A 26,946-nucleotide genomic window follows, 5' to 3' on the forward strand; every position below is an offset into this window, starting at 1 on the left:
GTGAGTATGTGTCTGTGTGCGTGTGAGTGTGTGTCTGTGTGCTTGTGTGTGTTTGAGTGTCTTTGTGCGTGTCCGTGAGTCTGTGTGCGTGTGTGAGTGTGTGTCACACTTTATTTTTATATTTGTTCATTCAATGTCATTGAATGCTCTGCTAAATACACCTATTGTACCTGAAAATAAAGCACCGTTTGTTTTATTTGTATATTATGTGTATTTGTAATGTGTATCTTTGTTCTTATTTTTTAATAAGAAAGATAAAATGATGACACAGATTTTTATCTTCGCCCACTTTGGCCTAAATATCTGCCGTGCATCTTTGTGTTTCTAGTTTGGCTGTAATGCTCAGACAACTTGTAAAACCAAAATAGTAAATCCAACATGACAAAGAATTGTGATAAAATCGTGAATCATGATATTTAAAAAAAATATTTTTCCCATATCGCCCACCCCTAGCATGTCCGTGTGAGTGTGTGTGTGTGTGTGTGTGTACCTTGCCCGTGGGCGGCAGGATCAGCTGGTGTCTGCTGTGCTGGAGGCTCCAGTGTGTCTCGGAGCGCAGCAGGTCACAGTGAGGCTCATGCAGCTGTAAACCCTCCTCGCTGCTTTTGCTGGTGATGCGGCCGTCCAGAGACACGTATCCATTGTCCGTCTCTGTAAACTTATCGATGGACAGCTTGGACTTTTTAGACCTGATGGGACAGCAAGGAAAAGAGCTACTAAAGCAGTGGTTCTCAAACCAAAAATCTGGCGCCCCTACCCTCTTCCTCTTCCAACCTCAGAATCAGAATGAGCTTTATTGGCCAGGTATGTTTACACATACAAGGAATTTGTTGTAGTGACAGAAGCTCCACAGTGCAACAGAAAGACAGTAACAGGACAGGACACAGGTAATAAAACAAAATAACAAGAAATAGCCAATAACCAATGTACAAAGCAGCAAAAAAAAAAAAAAAAATACACAATATATAATATATAATATAGGCGAGTGTGGTGAATGGATAATGTATTAGTTGTGTGTTCTACGTTTATTTATTGAGTGTTCATGAGATGGATTGACTGAGGGAAGAAACTGTTCCTGTGTCTGGTCATTCTGGTGCTCAGAGCTCTGTAGCGTCGACCAGATGGTAACAGTTCAAAGAGGGAGTGTGCTGGATGTGAGGGGTCCAGAGTGATTTTACCAGCCCTTTTGCTCACTCTGGATGAGTACAGTTCTTGGAGAGTGGGGAGGGTTGTACCAATGATTCACTCAGCAGTCCGGACTACCCTCCGTAGTCTTCTGAGGTCAGATTTGGTAGCTGAGCTGAACCAGACAGTTATTGAAGTGCAGAGGATGGATTCAATGATAGCAGAGTAGAACTGTTTCAGCAAGTCCTGTGGCAGGTTGAACTTCCTCAGCTGGCGAAGAAAGTACATCCTCTGCTGGGCCTTCCTGACAATGGAGTCAATGTGAATGTCCCACTTCAGGTCCTGAGAGATGGTGGTGCCCAGGAATCTGAATGACTCCACTGCAGTCACAGTGCTGTTCATGATGGTGAGTGGGGGGAGAGCAGGGGGGTTTCTCCTGAAGTCCACGATCATCTCCACAGTTTTGAGCGTGTTAAGCTCCAGGTTGTTGAGACTGCACCAGACAGCCAGCTGCTCAACTTCCTGTCTGTAAACAGACTCGTCACCGTCCTGGATGAGGCCAATCAGTGCGGTGTCGTCTGCGAACTTCAGGAGCTTGACAGAGGGGTCTTTAGATGTGCAGTCGTTGGTGTAGAGGGAGAAGAGCAGTGGGGAGAGTACGCAGCCCTGAGGAGCTCCAGTGCTGATGGTACGAGTGCTGGATGTGAATTTACCAAGCTTTACTAACTGCTGTCTGTCTGTCAGGAAGCTGTTGATCCACTGGCAGACGGAGGTGGGGACGGAGAGCTGAGTTAGTTTATTTTGAAGGGTTTCCGGGATAATGGTGTTAAAAGCAGAGCTGAATTCCACAAACAGGATCCTCACATAAGTCCCTGGTCTGTCCAGATGCTGCAGGATGAAGTGCAGTCCCATGTTGACTGCATCATCCACAGACCTGTTTGCTCTGTAGGCAAACTGCAGGGGGTCCAGTAAGGGTCCAGTGATGTCCTTCAGATGAGCCAAAACCAGTCTTTGGAATGATTTCATGGCTACAGACGTTAGGGCCACAGGTCTGTAGTCATTAAGTCCAGTAATTTTGGGTTTCTTTGGGACGGGGATGATGGTGGCGCGTTTGAAGCATGAGGGGACTTCACACAGCTCCAGTGATCTGTTGAAGATCTGTGTGAAGATGGGGGCCAGCTGATCAGCACAGGTTTTTAGACAGGCTGGTGACACACCGTCTGGGCCTGGTGCTTTCCTTCTTTTGTTTTTCCTGAAGACCTGGCACACATCGTCTTCGCTGATTTGAATCGTAGGTGTGGGGGAGAGAGGGGTTGCTGGAGGTGTGAATGGTTGTGTGGAGGGGTGTTCTGGGCGGGTGTGGGGTGATCGTTCAAAACGACAAAAGAACTCGTTTAAGTCGTCTGCCAGGTGTTGATTCTCCAGAGTGCTGGGGGATGGTGTCTTGTAACTGGTGATGTCCTTCAATCCTATCCACACTGAAGCAGGATCACTGGAAGATAATTTTTTCCTGAGCTTGTCAGAATAATTCCTCTTTGCCACTCTGATCTCCTTTTCCAGTGTGTATTTGGCCTGTTTGTACAAGACTTTATCCCCCTTTCTGTGAGCATCTTCTTTGGCCTGACGGAGCTGTCTGAGTTTGGCAGTGAACCATGGTTTGTCATTGTTGTAGAATAGATGAGTCCTGGTAGGAATGCACATTTCCTCACAGAAACTGATATAAGATGTTACAGTCTCTGTGATCTCGTCCAGATCGATGGCAGCGGCTTCAAAAACAGACCAATCAGTCAGGTCGAAACAGGCTTGTAAATCCCGCTCTGTTTCGTTAGTCCATCTTTTAACAGATCTTAATACAGGCTTCGAAGACTTAAGTTTCTGCCTGTAGGATGGAATAAGATGAACCAAACAGTGATCAGAGAGTCCTAAAGCTGCTCGTGGAACAGAGTGATATGCGTCCTTTATTGTTGTGGCAGTTCACGGGAGAGATTTGCTTTATTAAAGTCCCCGAGAATGATTAAAACAGAGTCCGGGTGTTGTTGTTCACTCTCTGTGATCAGATCAGCGAGTTTCTGTAAAGCTGTGCTCACGTGCGCTTGCGGTGGAATGTAGACACTCACGAATGAACGAGCAGAACTCCTGCGGCGAATAGAACGGCTTGCAGTTAATCTAGATCTGAACAGCACATCTTCTTTAACACAGTTACATCTGTACACCACCTCTCATTGATGTAAAAGCATGTCCCGCCGCCGCGCGATTTCCCCGTTGATTCTGTGTCCCGATCTGCTCTGATCAGCTGGTAATTAGGCAGATGAATCGCGCTGTCCTGTATGTCGCAATTCAGCCAGGTTTCCGTGAAACACAGAGCAGCAGAGTTAGAAAAGTCCTTGTTTGTCCGGGAGAGTAGAAGGAGTTCGTCCGTTTTGTTGGGTAGAGAGCGGAGATTCGACAAATGGACGCTAGGTAACGCCGTTCTAAATCCGCGCTGACGAAGTTTCACGAGCGTGCCGGCTCGCTTTCCCCGTCTGCGCCTCCTCCTGTTGCGTTTGACCAGAGCTACGGCTCCACCAACTACAATGTCCAGCAAAACGTCCGAAAAATCAAAAACCGGTAGAAGATTTTGTGGTGTGTTCTGCCGAATGTTCAGCAGATCATCCCTGGTAAAACTGATCTTATTTGAAAAACAAAAATCAGGAAAAACAAACAAAAGCAATACGAACACTGAAGAGCAACGCACAATAGCTGCCATCATCGGCGCAATTTTAGTATTCAGTTCCAAATTTTTAGTTCCAAAATTTTAGTAGCAGACTACCAAATAATTTCAATAACTTTATGAAAAATGAATGCTTTTTTAATTTAAAAAGTCTACAGTTGAAAAAAAAAAAACACCTGCAACATTTGAAACACTGAAAAATATTATTATTATTCTCTCTCTGTAATTTTTTTTATTCAATTTTACTTATTTATCAAGCGTTTTTTTTTTTTTGTGGGTTTGATGCTGTCCGCTAAGGCATAGGACACACACAGGCCTTTCCTCTCACCAACTAAATTAACACCGTATCTACACTGGACACAAGCAGCAAATACAGTAGAACCCAATAATCAGGGACACTGTTTACACTGCATGCGGCGTGGCACGACACGACAAATCCCCGACAGTAAACTGATGCCTTGTTCTATTTATGACGTACTGACAAAATGATGAATGAATTTCAACGGTCACTTTGTCACGTCCAGTGTACACGGTTGCGGCACAACGCGATAACTGCAGCGTCCGGTGTAGACACAGTGAGTGAAGCCGAGAGCCAGATATGCCTCGTCATATTTTCTGCATTTAGCTTTTGAATGACCTGCACCTGCCTGGGTCTGTGCAACTTCATCTATGGCTTTTCTTTTCCCTTTCACAAACCGATCCATCTCCCATTCTAAGTTACGTCCTTTGGCTGTTTACTGTTTTATTTCTTTTCTTTTTCTGCTGGTGGCCCGCGCCCCCCCTGCAGTACTCGTACGCCCCCCCTGGCAGGCGCGCCACATACTTGGAGAAGCACTGTACTGAAGGCTGTGCGTTTGATCAAGCGACGTGTGGAAGCGCAGCTCTAGTCCTCTACAGCAAACGTTGATGGGCGATTGTGAATCTGTAGAAAGTGAACTGGTTTCTGGAGACAGTCAAAACTGTGCTTCTGGGGGAAAAACAATTGAAACATGGAGCAAATGGAATAAAATGGCTACAAAATCCCTTTATCTAGTGAAGAACCTCAAAGATAGACTTAAAATTGCACTGCAGCGTGATGACGTGGTTTCAAGGAAAGAAATGTTGTAGCCAAGAAGATTGTAAGAGGAAATGAGAGAAAGGGAGAAATACACACCCCGCTTTAAAGATACCATGCCAGAAATCTCTGAAGAAAGCGACGAGGCCGCGTGAGCCAGCGGACCGCGAGCCCTGTGGCGCCCCCTCCTGCGTGTTATCGGTAGTGCTAGAGCCGTCGCCTTCTCTATGAATGTCCAAATGAGCCGCTTTCCTCAACTTCCTTTAGCGAAAGACAGCAAAGTGCAGAAATCTTAAAATAGGGCGAACTTTGATTCCCAAAGTCAAGAGAAGCGAAAGGCCTGAAAGAGACGCCGACTCAGCAGAGATGATTCAACTGAACTCTAAAATGATTATTTTACATTGGAGCTTGTTAATAAAAATCCTTTGGATTTCTATTTATGCTTCTGGAATATGCCTGATCAATTGTGCTTGTAATGGCGTTTCTTTTTATGATGCTGACAATCGCTTAATAATGAAGACATGTCTGTCACAAGTGTGAATTTGATTTGGATCCTCAAATCAAGAGAAAGATTTTCATGAATTCAGCAGAATCATCTCGACGTTCTGACGCTTCCCCTCGATTTCATCTGTAGTGTTTCACTGTCAGTGAGACGGCTGAACTTCACACACAGTCAGCAGAAAGTCACACACAGAAGAGGAGAGTCTGACCTGCGGCGTTTCCCGCTGCTGCCGCCGCCGGCTTTAGGAGTGTGTGTGGAGACGATCTGGCAGTGAACGGTTCCTAACAGCAGCATCAGCCAGATGCCGCCAAACACCTCGGTGACCGGGACACCATGAGGACTGGAGATGCTAAAATACAACACGGCCGCCAGCACTGCAACACAAAACACACGGACAGCATGAGGAGCAGCACTTCTCCACTCATGAGGGACAGGAAAAACAATGTTAAAACACACATAATCCAGTGCAGCTAATCAGAGAGATGTCCATTGTTAGGACAGTCAAATAAACTCAGCTGTTAAAAGGCAGATAAAGATTGCTGTAGAAGCCAAAGACCGTGTGTTCAATCAAACTATGATAAGTTAAATTAAACTTCAAATTAAAGCAAATTAATTCACTTTCAGCCATGACGAACATGGATTATGGTAAAGGTAAAGTCGGTAAAGTCGTGACGTATTGTCAAGTATGGTGACCCATACTCGAAATTGGTGCTCTGCGTTTAACCCATCCAAGTGCACACACACAGCAGTGAGTAGTGAACAAATGCGCACACACACACACACACACACACACACACCGTGAACACACACCCGGAGCAGTGGGCATTTATGCTGCAGCGCCCGGGGAGCAGTTGGGGGTTTGGTGTCTTGCTCAAGGGCACCTCAGTCGTGGTATTGAGGGTGGAGAGAGCGCTGGACATTCACTCCCCCCACCTACAATCCCTGCCGGCCCGAGACTCGAACCCACAACCTTTCGATTACGAGTCCAACTCTCTAACCATTAGGCCACGACTTCCCCACAAGTCGTGGCCTAATTTTATTATTGCTGATTTTAAGGAGAGATATGTTTACTTTCGTTTAGTAAATGAATTTGGATTATTATACACACTAGGGCTGCAACAACTAATCGATAAAATCAATTATTATCGATTATGAAAATCATCGACAACGATTCTCATTATCGATTAATCGGGTCTGCCCACAGTGCACGTCCAACTTCAGCTGGTTAGTCAAATTACGGCACTGAATAATGCATTTCTATGGACAAAATGCATCTAAAAATAGTGGAGGAAACAGAATGAGATTCTGCCGGAGAAGCACGTGATCCAAGCTGCCCAAAACATGATAATTCTTTATTTTAAGCTTTAAGTTAATGCATAAGAGTAATGGCTTGCCCTGTCAGGCGCTTTGACAGATGCGTGTGCGTCCTCAGCGCAAAAACGTTCAGTTTACGGTCATATCCTTATCTATAAATGCCACAAATTCACGCGAGCATTTCCATTTTTGCATAAAGGTCCGTCCTGACAGTCTGTGTTAAGTTTAAAATACCGAATGAGCGCCGGCGCGTCAGACGGACAGAACACAGTAGAGAGGGAGACAATTAATAGGCTTTTCAGCGCAAACATATCCATTGTGCTGAATTATCTGTTGTTGAAAGTTAATTTAAGGTTTAAAATAAATTAAAATATTTTATGAGAGTAGGAACTTTAAAGGGATAACAGCGTGTAATTGTCTGTCTGAATATAAACATGAGACGCTCCATAACGGCCTTTTACAGGATAAAGAAATGACGAGGTGACTGTGATCAAAGTAGTTCCTGCAGAACATTACTCTTACCTGTTGCTTAACACTGAGTTTGTGTTTTTATTCGTCTTTATTATTATCTTTATTATTTTAATTTTTAATAGAGGTTTAAACTATATTCAATTTTTACAATGCTTAACAAATTTATGTAAGTTTTTTAACAATGTGTTTATGTAAGGTTTGTGCCACTGCTGCTCTAAAGTAACAGTATTGGTGATAACCAAAATCATTTTTCGGCTTTCTGTACTGGTTAGTACTCCAATATGTGTAAGCTCTTTAGTAACAGTAGTAGGCTATTTTTAATGCTATAATATCACTATTGCTGTTATCTATGAAAGAAAACCACAGCACTTATTTTTTCTTGTATTTTTTATTTGAGTATTTTTTTTTCGCGATACCCAATTGCAGTCAAAAAGTACATAAACAATACCAGCAAGAATGCAAGCTGTTATGAGGAAATTTTTTATTATTATGTCCAATAAATGACAATAACATTTTTAAATTTAAACAAATTTTTGACAAATTTCTAAAATATGTTTTCTCTTTATTATGATAAGTGGTCTAATAAATTAAGCACTGTATGTTTTCATAGCATTCAGTTGTCACGTTTGTTTGAAGGACATTGGGCAGAATGTGGAATAGTGTTTTTTTTGGTCAATATTTTTTTAATCCGATTAATCGAAAGAATAATCGGCCAACTAATCGATTATCAAAATAATCGTTAGTTGCAGCCCTAATACACACACCCTGTTTTCTTTAGTAACCTGTAAAACAAAAGCACCTGAACTCCACCCAGATCTATTTACAGACGTCTCTGATGAGGAAAACAACTACAGTGACCTCAATGAATAACAAAGCAATCATATGTGTCATTCAGTCAAACTGAAAACAGTCATTTGTGCTCCTGCTCCTGTCTGCTCGATTGCTCCTGTTTGCTGAGAGGTTTGCGTGTAGCTCCGTGTAGCTTCGCTTTCAGCTGAATTTTACTTTCACTCTGTTGTCTAAAGTGATAAAATATCACTTAATTCCCACCATATTTCTTGTATTATCTATCAAACTAATCTGACTAATTTGATCGTTGCTTTTAATCTAAAACCGCGAGTGCAACGCGTGTGCCATTCGTTAGCTGGTTAGCTTGTTACTCACGGTTCTATTCACGTTTCTATTCGCGCCTATTATTGTTTTCTTTTTTCTCGCTCTGTTTTCATTTCTTTCTCGCTCTGTTTTCATTTCTTTCTCGCTCTGTTTTTCACGAGTTCATCAAACAACAGTGGTAAGTGGTAAGTTAAGTTGGTATCATTCTTCAGTCACGGTGAGTAATGGCTTCTTCTCCTGCTATTGTTGTTTGCACTTCATGTCACATGTACAGTTCATCTCTCTCTGTCGGCGATGAGGGATTCACATGTGATAAATGCAGGGAAATAGTTAGGCTGACAGAAGATTTCAGAATTAGAGACACGCATCCAAACTTTAACTGAGGATAGTAAGAATGTGAGGGCTGTAGATACTGCTTTGGATGCGACTAGCTCAGGGAGTCCTGTACATTGTTCGGTTCCGGTAGAAGCAGGGCAGCTGGGTGACTGTGAGGCGGCCTAGTCGCGGGTCAAAACACCGCTCTTCTGTTCCGATCAGAACATCAAACAGGTTCTCCCCACTCAGTGACCCACTGAGAAACCTGATGAAAGTGCTCTAGTTATTGGCGATTCTATTGCACGGAACGTGAAAATAGAGACACCAGCCACTATAGTCCATTGTTTACCGGGAGCCAGAGCACCTGACATCTTTTTATTTAAAAGTACTGGCTAATGCTAAACGTAAATTCAGTAAGATTGTCATCGACGTCAGCGCTAATGATGTTCGACTTCGCCAGTCGGAGATCAATAAAAATAATGTTAAAGAGGTGTGTGAACTTGCAAGTACGATGTCAGACACTGTCATATGCTCTGGTCTGCTTCCTGCTTACCGGGGTGATGAGATACAAGACAATTGGATGAGTTTTGGGGCAGACCTGACCTGTTGAAAAGAGATGGTGTTCATCCCTCCTGGGGTGGTGCCGCTCTTCTCTCTAGAAATATGGCACATAGTCTTAGAGTTCGTACTTGACTAACTGGGGCCCAGGTCAGGAAGCAGACAGACTGGCTAAACCGACCGTCTGCTGGCCGTCTCACGTCACAGAAGACTAGGGATGCATCGATCCGATACTCAGGATCGGTATCGGCTTCGATATGGTCATTTTCTGCGGATCGGGTATAGGTCAGACGAGACCGATCCAAATCCGATATTGTGCGTATACTATTGTGTTATTGTTGAGCCCCACGAAAGGCACAAAAACATTATAAAGCACCATAAAGTTTTCGTGCACTATATTTCAAGTGTTCTGAAGCTGTTCCATAGTTTAATCTGAGGTACAGATGAATATTTAAGTCTTTAAATTCAAGTTCAGGTGAACTCTTCTCTCCGCCGCAGCTGTCAGTCATCCTCCATTCAGCAATCAAGCTGCGTGTCTCGTTCGGTTTCTACAGTCAAACTCTCTTCACGAGCGCACAGTTACTGAGGTTTAAAACTGTTAAAAGAAAAGGCTTGATAAACTTAGGCACAGATTTAATACACTACGCATCAATATCTCTTCCCTTTGTACTTTGAACGTTTCTATGTGGACTCAGAGGGCTGCGCTGTGACTCCGTGACGCTTCAAGCGCATCATTCAGCACGGGATGCACATAAGCGCTTTCTGCTGCTCTACATTGGAGCCTTACATATTATAATACTTTTGCGCAATGAAAGACTATTAACAGTCTTTCTTGTTCGGTCCTATCTATCATATGTTGCTGCCTTCATTATTGTGCTATAGATTTAAAATAAATATTTAAATTTTATAGTAGCCTATATATTTATATATAAATGTATTTGCTTGTTTTTTCATGAATGTATTTTACAACAATTCAAAGAGCAATGTGTATAATTTCACCAGATTTAGTCCTACACTTATTCACTTTTAATTGTAAATAAAAATGTTTCACTAGGTTTTATAAAATTATTGTGCACTCATGATTTTTCTAGAGTATCTTTTGCTGTATTATAAACCAAGTTTATAATAGTATTTTTGTCATAGATTATGATTATATATTTTTTAATTTGTTATTTTTCATTAAAATGACGTTATCTATATGTAGTAGATTGTGTTTAACACACAAAAGAGTAACACACAAAGACACACAGAAGTATAGAAATTCTACATCGATTAAAAAAAAAAACTGCGCTGGTATCGGATTGGATCGGTATCGGCAGATACTCCGAATTTTCAGGATCGGATCGGATCTGAAAAAATGGTATCGTTGCATCCCTACAGAAGACAGTTAATTCTCAGCACATAAAGACTCCTTCACCTAGATATCACACTATAGAGACTTTGTCTGTTCCCTGAATTAGAAAATACAGAAAACGTCCAAACCAAATTAAGAGTAACAATTTAATTGATGTTCAACAAATAAAAAATGCTTACAATACAGAGAAACAATTTATAAAACTTGAAAACTTGAATATCACTTACTGAATATCAGGTCCCTTTCTACAAAAGCACTTTTTGTAAATGATTTGATCAATGATCATAACCTAGATTTGCTCTGTTTGACAGAAACATGGCTAAAACCAGATAAATACATTACTTTAAATGAGTCCACCCCCCAAGATTACTGCTATAAAAATTAGCCACGTCCGAAAGGTAAAGGGGGAGGTGTTGCTACAATTTATAGCAATATTCTCAGTATTTCCCGGAGGGCAGGCTTTAAGTATAACTCGTTTGAAGTTATGGTGCTGCGTATAACATTATCTAGAGAAACACGTGTTAGTGATAAATCCCCTGTGATGTTTGTACTGGCTACTGTATACAGGCCACCAGGGCACCACACAGACTTTATTAAAGCATTTGCTGATTTTCTATCTGAGTTAGTGCTGGCTGCAGATAAAGTCTTAATTGTTGGCAATTTTAATATCCATGTTGATAATGAAAAAGATGCATTAGGATCAGCATTCATAGACATTCTGAACTCTATTGGGGTTAGACAACACTTTTCAGGACCTACTCATTGTGGAAATCATACTCTAGATTTAATACTGTCACATGGAATTGATGTTAGTGGTGTTGAAATTCTGCAGCGAAGCGATGATATCTCAGATCATTATCTAGTCTTGTGTAAACTCCATATAGCTAAAACTGTAAATTCTACACCTTGTTACAAATATGGTAGAACCATCACCTCTACCACAAAAGACTGCTTTGTAAGTAATCTTCCTGATTTATCTCAATTCCTCAGCATATCCAACAGCACAGAAAAACTTGATGATGTAACAGAAACTATGGACTCTCTCTTTTCTAGCACTTTAGATACAGTTGCTCCTTTACGCTTAAGGAAGATCAAAGAAAACAGTCCGACTCCGTGGTATGATGAGCACACTCGGGCCCTAAAGAGAGCAGCCCGGAAAATGGAGCACAGATGGAGGAAAACAAAACTAGAGGTATGAGTGAAGTGACATACTGCCAAGTATGGTGACCCATACTCGGAATTCGTGCTCTGCATTTAACCCATCCAACGTGCACACACACACACACACACACACACACACCGTGAACACACACCCGGAGCAGTGGGCAGCCATTTATGCTGCGGCGCCCGGGGAGCAGTTGGGAGTTCGGTGCCTTGCTCAAGGGCACCTCAGTATAATTAAGTCTCTCATTAAAAAAACACAACTTGACCCCAAAGATCTAGTTAATTACAGACTGATCTCAAATCTCCCTTTTCTGTCCAAGATACTAGAAAAGGTAGCATCCTTACAATTATATTCCTTCTTAGAGAAAACTGGTATCTGTGAGGAATTCCAGTCAGGATTTAGAGCGTATCATAGTACTGAGATTGCTCTCATTAGAGTTACAAATGACCTGCTTCTATCATCTGATCGTGGTTGTATCTCTTTATTAGTTCTACTGGATCTTAGCGCTGCGTTCGACACTATCGACCACAACATTCTTTTAAATAGACTAGAACACTTTGTTGGCATTAGTGGAATTGCATTAGCATGGTTCAAATCGTACTTATCTGAACGCCATCAGTTCGTAGCAGTGAATGAAGAGGTATCATATCGATCACAAGTGCAGTACGGAGTACCTCAAGGCTCAGTACTAGGGCCGTTACTGTTCAAGCTTTACATGTTACCCTTGGGAGATATTATCAGGAGACATGGTGTTAGCTTTCACTGTTATGCTGAAGATACTCAGCTCTATATTTCTTTGCGGCCTGGTGAAACACACCAAATTGAGAAACTAACGGAATGCATAGTCGATATAAAAAACTGGATGACGAGTAACTTCTTGCTGCTAAATTCTGAAAAAACAGAGGTGTTAATTATCAGACCTAAAACCCCACATGTAATAACCTAGAACACTATCTAACACTTGACGGCTGCTCTGTCAATTCTTCTTCATCAGTTAGGAACCTAGGTGTGCTGTTTGATAGCAATCTTTCATTTGAAAGCCATGTTTCTAGCATCTGTAAAACTGTGTTTTTCCATCTCAAAAACATATCTAAATTGCGACCTATGCTCTCAACGTCAAATGCAGAAATGCTAATTCATGTGTTTATGACCTCAAGGTTAGACTATTGTAATGCTTTACTGGGTGGTTGTTCTGCACGCTTGATCAACAAACTACAGCTGGTCCAAAATGCAGCAGCTACAGTCCTTACTAGAACCAGGAAGTATGACCATATTAGCCCGGTTCTGTCAACACTGCACTGGCTCCCTATTAAACATCTTATAGATTTTAAAATCTTGTTAACTACTTATAAAGCACTGAATGGCTTAGCTCCTCGGCACCTGAGCGAGTTCTTATCACATTATAGTCCTTCACGTCCGCTGCGTTCTCAAAACTCTGGCCATTTGATAATACCTAGAATATCAAAATCAACTGCGGGCGGGAGATCGTTTTCCTATTTAGCACCCAAACTCTGGAACAATCTACCTAACACTGTTCGGGAGGCAGACACACTCTGTAAATTTAAATCTAGATTAAAGACACATTTCTTTAACCTGGTTTAAACATAACGCACTAATACACTTCTATTATTCAAATCCATTAAAAGATTGTTAGGCTGCATTAATTAGGTAAACTGGAACCGGTAACACTCCCCATAACACATGATGTACTCGTTACATCGTAAGAAGAATGGCATCTACGCTAATATTTGTCTGTTTCTTTCTTATTCTGTTTCTCAGTCCGTGTCCGGATCAGATGGTGGATCGGTGCCGGGAGATGATGTCTCCCTGATCGTCGGCGGAGGCCGGACACCTGGATGAGCCCCGGGGACATATCCCCAGTGAAGACCTCAACTTAAATGCAATAAAAAGAAAAAGAAAAGAAAATAACAAAAAATATAATAAAATACCTAACTACATAATACTATTATTGTTAGAAATTGCAACGATATAAAATAGAAATAAATACATTTATACATTTAAAATTTTAATTAAAAACAATAAACACTAATCTCCTGGCCAGAGTAGAACTCCCCGACTGAGTCTGGTTTCTCCCAAGGTTTTTTTCTCCATTCTGTCTCAGAGAGAGCTTTGGTTCCTTGCCGCTGTCTCCTCTGGCTTGCTCAGTTAGGGACACTTAATTTCTAGCGATTATCATCAATTTGATTTCACAGATACTATTTAAACTAAACTGATCTAGACAATGACATCTCTGAACTCAATAATGAAATGCCTTTAACTGAAAATTGAGTGTTTAATCTTATTATTATACATTACTGACACTCTATCCTCCAATCTGATACTGTTAAGTGCTTTGACACAATCTGTACTGTTAAAAGCGCTATATAAATAAAGCTGACTTGACTTGACTGAAGGAGCGACTCGCGGTTGGACGTGTAGATGTGAATCAAGTTCAAGTTTCAATTTTATCTGTATAGAGCTTTTTACGATACAAATCGTTTGCAAAGCAGCCCTACAGGAAATTAAGTTTCCACAATATATTTATATATCGCAGAACCTTAATATATTTAACTTATGGCAAAATTTGGTAATTCTGTATGTTGTCTGAGCGTTGGCATCCTCTGAGGTCCTCTGAGGGGTTGGCATTATCTTTTCTCAGGTGTTTGGTCATCTCAGATCATTTAAGGGTTGGATCCAGACTGAAGCTTCTGTCATTCCTAGTTACCACGGGATGTTAATCAACAGAGAAACAAATAGAGACATAATTAGCGTAGCTGCTGTTCCATCTAAGCAAAAATGATTTGTTCAACCCAAGCTAAAGAATAATAATAATGTACATTTGATCAGATATAACTGCAGTACAAGATTATAAGATGCATTATGTGAATGCTTGGCTAAAGAGATGTGTCTTTAATCTAGATTTAAACAGAGAGAGTGTGTCTGAACCCCGAACGTTATCAGGAAGGCTATTCCAGAGTTTGGGAGCCAAATGTGAAAAAGCTCTACCTCCTTTAGTGGACTTTGCTATCCTAGGTACTACCAAAAGTCCAGAGTTTTGCGACCTTAGAGAGCGGGTTGGATTGTAGCGTGGTAGAAGACGAGTTGGGTACGCAGGAGCTAAACCATTTAGGGCCTTATAGGCAAGTAATAATATTTTGTAAATGATACGGAACTGAATAGGTAGCCAGTGCAGAGACTGTAAAATTGGGGTAATATGATCATATTTTCTTGACCTGGTAAGAACTCTAGCCGCTGCATTTTGGACTATCTGTAGCTTGTTTATTGAAGATGCAGGACAACCAGCTAGCAGTGCATTACAATAGTCCAGTCTAGAGGTCACGAATGCATGAACTAGCTTTTCTGCATCAGAAACAGGGAGCATGTTTCGAAGCTTGGCAATGTTTCTAAGATGGAAGAATGCTGTTTTTGTAAAATGGGAAATATGATTTTCAAAGGACAAGTTGCTGTCTAATATAACACCCATATTTTTGACTTTAGAGGACGTGACAGTGCATCCGTCTAGTTGCAAATTGTAATCCAAGAGATTATTTGGTCCAATAAGTAATATCTCTGTCTTATCTGAATTTAATAGGAGGAAATTATTGGTCATCCAATCTTTTACATTTTTTACACAATTTATTAGCTTAGATAGTTGAGAAGTTTCATCTGGTCTTGTTGAGATATATAGTTGAGTATCATCAGCATAACAATGAAAACTAATCCCATATTTTCTAATAATATTACCAAGGGGCAATATGTATATTGAAAATAGCAGAGGACCTAGGACAGATCCTTGTGGTACTCCATACTTTACTGGTGATAACTGAGATGACTCCCCATTTAAATGAACAAAGTGGTAGCGATCGGACAGGTAGGATCTAAACCATCTTAAAGCCTGCCCTTGAATACCAGTATAATTTTGTAATCGATCTATGAGTGTGTCATGGTCTATAGTGTCGAAAGCAGTCTATAGTGAATCACCATCAGTGTGCCAAACACACCTGACCAAAACCACATTCCAATCACAGTAAGGACAGACATTGATACAATAATTCTGACATTTGACTCGTCACAACATGCGACATTACTGATCAAAATTAAGTCTGTTAACTGTACTTTTGACCATCCTCACTGCTGAAAAACAAGTGATTGTGTTTGAAGAAACACTCGCTCACCCTGCAGCAGGTAGAGAGACAGCAGCAGGTAGAAGACTGCTCTCGACGTCACCTGAATCCACCAGCGGAAGAAAAAGGGGAAGAAAACCACTCTGACGATGCCTTTCCGGGTTAGAGAGGTCCACGGACTCTCGGGCTTCGCTTTAGCAAACGCAGAGCCTGACAAATAAAACACAAGACGAGTTACGAGCCGCGACTGACCTATGAAACAGACCTGAACGTGACGTGAACACAAGACACCAAAAACATCATATACAGGCGTCAGCATGCGTGTCTGACCTCTGACCAGATCCACATCAATCAGGTCCGGCTTCACGTGACCCGTCTTCTTCGGTTTGTTCCGCAGACCCTGCAGACAGACAGAAACTGATCAGACAGACAGAAACTGATCAGACAGACAGATAGATAGAAACTGATCAGACAGACAGACAGACGCTAATCAGAGAGACAGACAGAACGACTGACAGTGTCTTCTGTCACAGCAGATCATTCATTCATACTGATGGGGGAAACCATGCGTGTCAGCACACACACTTCTCATCATATCAGTTTAATTAAAAAAGAATAAGATAAATTAGTGAATTCATGACCAGAGTGCAATAACTACTTTAGCAGGATCTGAAGCTGCTCTTTCAGTCACACTCATGACAGATTATTAGGGATTTACAACTGGAGTTTATTCATATAAAGTCCTCCAAACATCAGTTCACACACAAACACGAGCCTTACACCTCTCATGGTGTTTGTGATGCTGTCTATTAAGGGTGCAGTGCTGCGTTTCATGCCCTCATTAGTTTCCTGTTGCACTGGCGCTCATGTAACCAGAGAACCGTGTAACGCGGCCCGTCTTCTGCTAATAACCAGCTGTAAACAGCAGATATTCACACAGACAGAAGTGATCTCAAGATCAGAAACAGCCGCAAACAACAAAAACGCACAGATGTGTTTCCTGTCTATCCCTGCTAACTTCCTGCGGCTTTTTTTAATGACAAAGCACAGGTTAAAGCCATGTTGTGGGCAGACGAGTTACCCAACTCTCTTCTCTAATTCCAATCTTTCACTATTCTATCAAAATAAAGGCAGAATCACCAAAAATATTACTTATTACTTTAAAACCGATTCAGGCCTGACATTATTAAAAATCTTTTAAATTTGCTCAAATAATTAAAAGCAGCGCAGTCAATAAAATGATTCATAATAAGAACAGTATGCTCACATACGCAGCTGATGGCAGACTAACAGTCGTTTCATCAATAACACTTTCTCTGAGTCTGTGTAATAATAACTCTACCGTCTTGACATGAAAGAAAAACATTATGAAACGGATCGTTCAGACTCTATGCTGATTGGATGAGCTGCATTCAAACCGTTGTTAAATATCGATAAATGCACAACCTGTGACGCACATCCTCTGTTAATGCTTAGATTATTGTTTACTCAGAATAGTACAGATGACTTTAACACTTCTAGTTACAGAATTTAGCCGCAGTTTTTGTGGAATCAGGCTGCTGGAAAAATGACTGTAACGGATCGAATGAGCTGGATTTGTGCCGAATCAGAGACGGTCAGTGTGAGCGGATTTATTCCTCGGATCTGGGCAGAACGAGGCTTGACTCAGACTTTCTGTTGTCTTTATTTTCGTCTGTCTAGCCCTCGTTACGTAAGACATTCGGCCAAACATGAGTCACAGCACAACCAGTCAAAGCAACACAAACAAACTCAATGCAGATTCACTCTCGAGCTGCTGCCATATTCCAGCCACTGAGAGCCGATCCTGACTACAACATATAACAGAGCTTCATCATCATCATCATCAGACGCATGTGTGAGGAGTTTAAGACGTTCAGCTAAATCTCAGTAATTACAGTAAACCCTGCTGTTACTGATGTGACCTTGTCGAAGTCTGAACATGCTCTCCCACAAATACAGGCGTTCAGTCGTGTTAAAAGACCCACACGCAGCGCCACCTACAGGCTGAGAGCGGCACCATACTCACCCGTCTGATAAACTGCTTCGAGTGAAGGGAGACAGAGACATGTTTAAAGGAAGAATGAGCGAATAACACACATTAACACACACACACACACACACGCTCCTGCAAAGGCAGAATGAACAAGAGTCACTGACACGTTACCTTGATCTCTCGCTGTTCCACTGATTTCTCCCATATCTGCTGGTCGTACGCACCGATCTGACAGACGAGAGACAGACAGGTTACACATCCAAATCAGTCAGAAATCATCCAAACAGTTCACTGACAGTCAGTCACTCTGTTTAAACAGACTCTCTCATTGAGCATCACTCAATCTCCTGAGACTCCGTCAGTCTGGATCGACAGAGATGGACAGATTCACTCGTATTTCGCACTGATCTGTCACCTGTCAGTCCAAACACACCCAGAGCTATTTATGTGTGTTCATTATGTGATCGGACACGTTTAAGGGCAGTGGTAATGAATGTTTTCTGGGTTGGAGCGCTGGTGCAGGATGGAGGTCGTGCGGCTCGAGTTTCTGGAGATCCGTGGAAACACGAGCGTGGATGGATGCGACGCACAGATTGTTGCCGGGGGCAATAAGTACCGCGGTGCAGTGTCGTTTGCTCGCTGGAGGTGAAGACGGCGACGCTGGACTGAAGTCACACGGTGGAAAAGACTCAATAATTCACGAGTTCAGTCTCATTAAACATACAGCGAGCACACAACCCTGCAGGAGAACAACCTGTGAGTGTTTCTCTGAATAAGCATCATCTGTTTTGTTGTGATGTTGTCGATTCAGAAAATTCGTCTGTAACTACAGTGAACCGAACCTAACTAATAAATCCTTCAGCTTCAGTTTCTCAGAGACATCAGAAGTCAATCCTCTATCAGTCCAGAACGTCATCGTCATCAGGGTCACACACAGACAAACAGAAGCTCAGGCACATGAACTCAATGAGAGGAAACATCAAAAGATCTCAGATCGCTCACCTTCTTCTGGTACCAGAGCACAGCATCACGCACCTTCGACGCCATTTACATGTCAGGAGTCACACGCTGGAGCATTTTAAGCTGTGAGAGAGATGGGAGGAGATCAGACAGAGCACTGCGGTCTGACGCACTAAAGCTCCTCTTACCTGCAGCACAGGTGTGTCCAACACCACACACACACACACACACAGAAGTCACACACATAGTTGGCATGATTGTTCTGCACACAATATTGTCGACATCAACACTAACAACAAACAATGAGAGAGGAGAAAAACTACACACATACAGTTACATGTTTTATCTAAAGTGAATGAAATGCTGCATTCAGCTAAAGGCTGGAAACATGGCACAAATTCTGCCATCATTTCCCCTGATTTACAGTCTGCAAAAGGTGACACTAGTTGCTGAAAGCCAGAGACTTGAGTGGGCAGATTTCATAGAAAATTTGTGTCTGACAGTCACAGACTTTTCAGCTTCAGACTCTGATTTCATCCAGTAGGAGATCTAATAATTTCATCTGATTTTAGAACGTTTTATTTGTCATGCGTCTCCTAGTAGTTTAGTGTTTCTCCTCTGTGACCGTTTTCAAAGTCAGTAAGTTTATGATGCCCAGTGTTTAAAGATCTGTTGAGATTTTAAAAGTCGTGTAGTTTATTCCAACCTTTAACATCACATCAGTTAATCCAAACACTGGAGTCAAACTCATGACATCACGGTTTCTAACACCATGATCTACTGTTTAAGATACAGGAACGCTTCTACTATCTGTCTGATTCATGAGCGCTAGACACAGACTGACCTCGCACGAACACACACACACACTTGTTTGACTGTACTAGTGAGTTCATCTCATAGACTTCCATTGTTTTTCTATCAGGTTTGATATTTTCTCTATTTATCTCCTGACCGACTCCTAAACAAACCCTCAAAGAAACCCATGCAAAACACTACATTTGCACAGAAACATGATTTGACTGATATGAGCCTTTTCAACTAGTGACAACATGTAAAATCTCACACAAAGTTTTCACTGGTTTATCATGATATTTCACTGTGTAAGTGAAGACATTTTACCCTCACAAATATAGGTCAACGAGTACACACACACACACACACACACACACACACAAACACACACACAGAGCTGACGTCACACTAGATTAGCTTCATCTGTGAATTATGGGTGTGAAACTGGGTGGTACACACACACACCTGATGATGACAGACACTTTCAGTCTAATTATAGAACTTGATGTTCAAGAAGAGGGTGGAGAGAAAAGCCATACACACACATACTTTGAATGCACCAACTGAATGCCAATCAGAAGTGAAACCGTGTGTGTGTGTGTGTGAGTGAGAGCTAGAGATATTAAGAGATTTAATCTTATAAGGTTTTTCTCTCATGTTGTAAATACATCATGATAGAGTGAAAGCTGAGCATTCTGGGAGTATGTTCAGTCACTGCATTAATGTGATACACACACACACACACACACACGATTGCTGATTGATTGCTTCTGTCTGTCCCTGTCTATCGTGCTGCTGAGAGGTTTGTGATTGTAGCTCCATGTAGCTTCACTTTTCTGTTGAATCTCTTACTTTCACTCTCTGTTGTTTAAAGTGATAATATATAACTTAATTCCCACCATATTTCTGGTATTATCTATCAAACTAATTTGATCGTTCGCTTTTTAAAACCGTGAGTGCAGCGCGTTTGCATTCGTTAGCCGGTTAGTTTGTCACTCGCGGTTCCATTCGCATTTCTATTATTGTTTTCTTTTTTCTCGCTCCGTTTTTCACGAGTTCATCAAACAACAGTGGTAAGTGGTAAGTTAAGTTGGTATCATTCTTCAGTCACGGTGAGTAATGGCTTCTTCTCCTGCTATTGTTGTTTGCACTTCATGTCACATGTACAGTTCATCTCTCTCTGTCGGCGATGAGGGATTCACATGTGATAAATGCAGGGAAATAGTTAGGCTGACAGAAGATTTCAGAATTAGAGACACGCATCCAAACTTTAGTTGAGGACAGTAAGAATGTGAGGGCTGTAGATACTGCTTTGGATGCGACTAGCTCAGGGAGTCCTGTACATTGTTTGGTTCCGGTAGAGACCGTGCAGCAGGGCAGCTGGGTGACTGTGAGGCGGCCTAGTCGCGGGTCAAAACACCGCTCTTCTGTTCCGATCAGAACATCAAACAGGTTCAAAGATATGGTGTTCATCCCTCCTGGGGTGTTGCCGCTCTTCTCTCTAGAAATATGGCACATAGTCTTAGAGTTGGTACTTGACTAACTGGGGCCCAGGTCAGGAAGCAGACAGACTGGCTAAACCGACCGTCTGCTAGCGTCTTACGTCACAGAAGTCAGTTAATTCTCAGCACATAGAGACTCCTTCACCTAGATATCACACTATAGAGACCTGTGTCTGTTCCCCGAACTAGAAAATACAGAAAACATCCAAAAAAAGTAAGAGTAACAATCTAAGTGATGTTCAACAAATAAAAAACAGATATAATACAGATAAACAAATGATAAAGCTTGTAGGGCTGCACAATTAATCGAATTTGTAATCGCGATTACGATTATGGATTTCACTATTACATAATGGTTCAAAGCCGCGGTTACAAAAATAAATAAACAATTAAAAATGCCCACTTGCATTATTCTGTGTGCTTAAGAGTTGTTTGCAGCGCGGGGTTTACCAAACTCAAACACTGGATAAAATACATTTTGTCTAACTGATAGTTGTTGTCACTCTGTTGTGCATGATAGAGATGTTAAACAGCAAACGAGTCAAAAGCAGAACAAAATAGCGGTACTCGTGTGAACTGCGCACCACACTGACCTTATATCCACTCGCCTCAAAAGAAAACAGCGCAGCACGAGCTTAGAGCTAGGGGTCGACTGATTATCGGCCTGGCCAATTATTGGCACCGATATTAAGCATTTTTATGATAATCGGTATCGGTCATTTTCAAAACCGATGTGCCGATAAAATTATTTAATTTTGAAACGTGCTATTTGGCTCTGATGCAGCCTGTCGGAACTCACCACTCTGTGGCCTAGGCCCCCCCACACCTAAAGCGCTTGCTAACTGGTGCTGCTTCATCACGCATCAGTTCTCTCTCAAAGGCAGCAGCAGACGTTGCTCAAGTTGCAATAAATTACAATCCACTACACTGAAGTTGTAAAAACCTCAATATTATCTATTTATGGTTTCCGAGATGGGGGAAACGCAGGGGGAATCGCGGAATCCAGCGTTTACTGTATAACGCGGAGTCACGGAATTAGTCAAAGTTTGCATGTATTAATCAAAAGTAGGTCAGTACACTTAAATCGACTCACAATATGGACTATCTGTAAACATTAAGCTGCAAAAAGACTATTTAAATAAGAATTCTGCATGTTCGGCGTGTCTCTGTATATGTGAATGGCACAGACACGCGGTTTTGACACACACACACTCACTCACTCACTCACACACACACACACACACACACAGAAGTGCGCGACGCTCGCGGTGTTTTCCGCATCTGCCATGTCACTAAATGAGGACATAAATACATGAACATCATCCCCAGAACTGCTCTGAGAGTTACTTCATGAGCATTTGACTGTTTCGTTTGAGTAAAACGATCGTCATATCATAAATAGTAGTGATCGACCGATATAGATTTTTTATAACCGATACCGATACCAATTATTTGCATGTTTATGTGCCCGATAACCGATATGCAGAACCGATATTTATTTACTGTTATAAAGTAAATAAACTACTGCGTGAAGTAAGTCCATACTTCACTTTGGTTTTTCCTCCTTTCAGTCATCTTAACAAAAAATTTTTTGAGAATTAGCAGTCCTTCATGCAGGGCTCTAGACTCATTCTTCCCACTGATCTCACTTTTGCGCACGAGCACATAATTTGGTTGCAATTTGTTTTTTGTTTTTGCTACAACATTTGATTAATCAATGCATGCTGATGAACTTTTATCATAGTTTATAGTTATAGGGTAACGAAAGTTTTCAACATTCAACTCGTTCTTTTTCATCTGTATTATTTGTGATTTATATTTTGTGAACAGGAATTACTTTTTTCGTGCGCTTTTTACTTTCAAATTTGCGATCTTGGTGTCACATTTTACAAGAAAAGATCATTGTCTGTTTTGCTTATATCTATACACCTTTAACTTTTTAAGACTAAAACAAAAGATGGATTCATTGTTATTCTTAATTAAAAAGCGCAACAACAATAAAACAGTACGTTGACAATGACAAACTCTTACATAACATTTATCAACAAAAACGAATAAGACGAGGCATGGCATAGGACACACCACATGCTGTACTATATACCTAGTATATTACAGAATGTTTAGCAAACTCTGAGGAAGCAAATAAATATTAATATATATATTTTTTTAATTAAGGAAAGCCTCCATAGCATAACCTGAGGTAAACAGCAAAGATAACAAGCTTCTCAAAACGAAAACAAAAAGAAAAGTAAAACTAAACTGGCTGTAGCTGACAGGACTTGCATGTTTTTTCTACAAGAATACCACCACGTTCACCTTCTCTGGTTTAAGAAGCGGTCTTTTACTTTAGTTTGAAAACAAATCCATCCGATGCGCTCCATCCGCGACGCGCACCTTCACGCTCGTGCTGACGCGGCGAGTATGAACCAGGCTCTACCCACTAAGCGCTCGCGCTGAAAGCACCTCTCTTCACGTGATCAGTGAAATCTGACTCCTGCTATAATGTGCTGCGGCTGGCAGCGCGCGCTGTATGAAGCAGACGCTTTGGAGCAGCGCAGACCTGGCACTCGTACAAATGCGACCACGTCAAATTTTAACTCGCAAAAAAATACCATTTTGGTCACAGTCTAGAGCCCTGTCATGTTAAATTTAATCTTCGTATTACAACAATAAAAAACATTTTATTTATAAAAAGCTTTAGCAGCAACACTAATATTAGCAGTAAGCAAAATGAACATAGAAAGTCTAATGTTTTCAAATGGAAAAAATAAAGGAAAGGAGTCATATCAACTTCATTTTTAACTACAGTTTTAGTAGGTTTATAAGCTGTTTAATAGGATAAAGAGTGAAGAATAATTCACTGGATAATGTTAATTCACGGAATAATATTCTCTGGAATATTGGAATATAACAAGCATTGTATTTTATTGCATTTCTCAACTGGCATGCTCTAAATTATGCTGCTGACAGCGCGGTTTATCTATGCCTTTACACAGAACTATAGGCTACTCAAACTGCGATCGATCGCGGAGATAATAAATAATTAATTTCCATAGAGTTGTATTAATTTAGATGTTTATAAACGAAATAATGGTTATATAGTAAGTGTTAATACAATTTAGGGTGCTTCAAAAAAGTGAATCTTGTTAAAAGTTACATGCGGTGGCCGTGCTGAGCATTTCTTGAGCATCAACCGCTGAGTGAACTGCAATATGAAAGCGGCTTCACGAGACTAATGATGAGCATATAGACCACAGAGAGAGAATTACATTCAGCGCTTTTATTTCCAACATGCAATCATTCATGGCTGTATTATTTAATTCATGCAAAGTTACGTCTTTATTGGGAGAGGACTTGACGGATTATCTATGTGACTCCGACTTCACGAGACTAATAGACCACAGAGAGAATTAAATTCAGCATGTGCTAATTCATGGCTGTGTTATTTCAGGCAAAGTTATAGCCTATCTTTATAGGGACAGGGCTTGACAGAGTATCTTATTTATCATATTTCTTAGAGCCAAGTTGCATTTAAACTATATATCAGGCATTTATGTAATACATCTAATTTGTGCATTAATGCCTGTAATATTAAATAGTTTACTAACTACAGCAAATCAAGTACCTGCACGCCGTTGCTGTCTCGTCTCCCCTCAGATGCGCTGCAATTGTGATCCTGCGCGCAATTCTGAAAACGTCCACAAGATGGCGGTGTTTATCGGGGAATCCGATATTACAAAACCGATATTCGATTATGGAAAAATGCTTAAATATCGGGAAAAATATCGGTAAATCGATATATCGGTCGATCTCTAATAAATAGGCTACAGAAACTTAAGAGGTCCTCATGGCAACCCGTCAAAATAAAAGTTCGGTTTATTTACTAATACTACTACAATTATTACAACTTTTGTTTAAAAGAACAATCACACAATACGCTATTTCTTACATTATTTAATTTTAATAGTAAACCCATTTGTTTGCCAAATTTGAGTTTAACTCTCATTTGATTAAAAGATAAATTAAATTAATGTTTTATGCCTTCATTTGCACTGCTCTGTAAATTAAAACTAATGGAAATTACTGTCACATAGGCCAAGATTAAGATACTGTCACATAGGCCAAGATTAAGATACTGTCACATAGGCCAAGATTATGATGACGGAAATTGGGATATTTCAATAGGCTATTGAACCAAGTGAGCCTATAACAGGCTATTAGTGTTATAGTTTCATTAAAATAGTTGCGGTCTTCTTCACAACTTCTACAATTTCTACAAATTATTTACACTTATTATATACATTGCGCTTTTTAAATTAATCAACTGATGTGCATTAGATGATGAATTGAATAGTCCCCTCTTGTAGGTTATGATTTAGTCAACCGAAAATAATTAATGAAGAATTATGAGAGGTTATGCTATTACACATACATTTCTAACATGTAAATTATTGAAGCCAAATACTTACATTTCCCCAAGCTGTTTAGCTGTAGTATTTAGTATTCATAGGCTTAATCATGAAGCATACAGTGGCCCCACTTTTAACTCTCTCTTTATATATTACCCTTATTGTAGATGGATGCATGGAGGAATACAAGAGTAAGAAGTGCAACCAACACTAGGGAAGGCCATTTTTGTCAGAGGCCTTGTTATTCTTAATTTTGACATTCATTTTCATTTTTACACCAGACATATATATCGGTTCAATATATTGGTTATCGGTCTACTTTGTCTGTAATAATCGGTATCGGCCCTGAAAAACACATATCGGTCGACCCTTATTTAGAGCGTATGCGTTTATTACAGAGACCAGTCGCGATCACGCGCTAAACAATGCTGTGAAATTCAGTAAGAAGCACTCGAGTTCAGCACAGAGTTCTCCAGTACAAATCACATCTCTTTAATTTAAACTAGTTTAAAGCCAAATAAATCGGAGCTGTTATTCTCATTAACACTGATGCAGAAACAGTGCAACACCAATCCAGTTAGAAGACGTTTCAATCCACAAATCACCCACATTTACCATAGTTTTACTGTAGTAACACTAACGGTGACAATGGTACGGTGGCAGAAAAGTAGGATATTCATGAGTATTATTATATTATTAATATACTAAATATTTTAAAGGAGTAGCCTAATGGAATATAATTACATTATTTTGTTAATTATTCTATCAGTTGGTGTGGATTTGTAATTGACTGAATGTCTTTAGGCTACTGTTTTTCAATGCAAACATCATAGAAATCATATAGTTAGGCTATTTTTTTACCATGATAATGAGGTGCTGTACTTTTGGTTATGTATAAAAGATGAGGCTGTTACAGTTTTCACAATGGTACTGTCAAATGTACATCTGCATCCCATCTCAAGCTCCTGCTACTCTGAACTCCAGCTCCTGTTCTAATGTGCATTTCTAAGAGACAAAACTGTAAAATGTTACTGTAATTTGAAATTTGTAATTTTATTGTAAATGAAATATATAGCTTTAGTAAACAATTTTTTTCTTTTAGTTTTAGTATAACATTATTATACCATGCATAATTTTGTCTTTTTTTTTGTTTAAAGAAGAAACCAAACCAAAGTATAGTTGACATTTGAGGCTCAATGCTTTATATTTCTTCGCGACCTGATGAAACTTGCCAATTTACAAAACTAACGGAATGTATAGTTGATCTCAAAAATAAATTCTGAAAAAACAGGTGTTAATTATTGGACCAAAAACTTTTGCACTTTGCACCTAAAACACTGTCTAATACTTGATGGCTGCTCTGTAAATTCTTCGTCATCAGTTAGGAACCTAGGCGTACTTTTAATAGCAATCTTTCCTTCGAAAAACATGTTTCTAGCATTTGTAAAACTGCATTTTTTAATC

At 40.5% G+C, this 26,946-nt stretch overlaps 1 protein-coding gene across 4 annotated transcripts in view; it reads right to left on the minus strand.

Moving 5' to 3' along the window:
* Positions 1-26,946, minus strand: part of LOC306861737 (protein PHTF2-like) — a 51,094-nt gene that overhangs the window by 9,830 nt on the left and 14,318 nt on the right. For 2 of the 4 annotated variants that reach the window (XM_079404163.1, XM_079404164.1), the window contains 7 exons: positions 18,822-18,902; positions 17,991-18,047; positions 16,136-16,205; positions 15,857-16,015; positions 5,600-5,765; positions 4,989-5,150; positions 491-689 (listed from right to left, as the gene is read on the minus strand). In XM_079404163.1, coding sequence (XP_079260289.1) covers positions 491-689; positions 4,989-5,150; positions 5,600-5,765; positions 15,857-16,015; positions 16,136-16,205; positions 17,991-18,047; positions 18,822-18,866 — 858 coding nt within the window. In that variant the 5' untranslated portion in view covers positions 18,867-18,902. The remainder of the gene's footprint in view (positions 1-490; positions 690-4,988; positions 5,151-5,599; positions 5,766-15,856; positions 16,016-16,135; positions 16,206-17,990; positions 18,048-18,821; positions 18,903-26,946) is intronic. The other 2 variants (XM_079404165.1, XM_079404166.1) reach the window with 1 other exon arrangement.

The sequence above is a fragment of the Barbus barbus genome (assembly GCF_936440315.1).
Source record: "Barbus barbus genome assembly, chromosome: 42".
Lineage (NCBI taxonomy): Eukaryota > Metazoa > Chordata > Actinopteri > Cypriniformes > Cyprinidae > Barbus > Barbus barbus.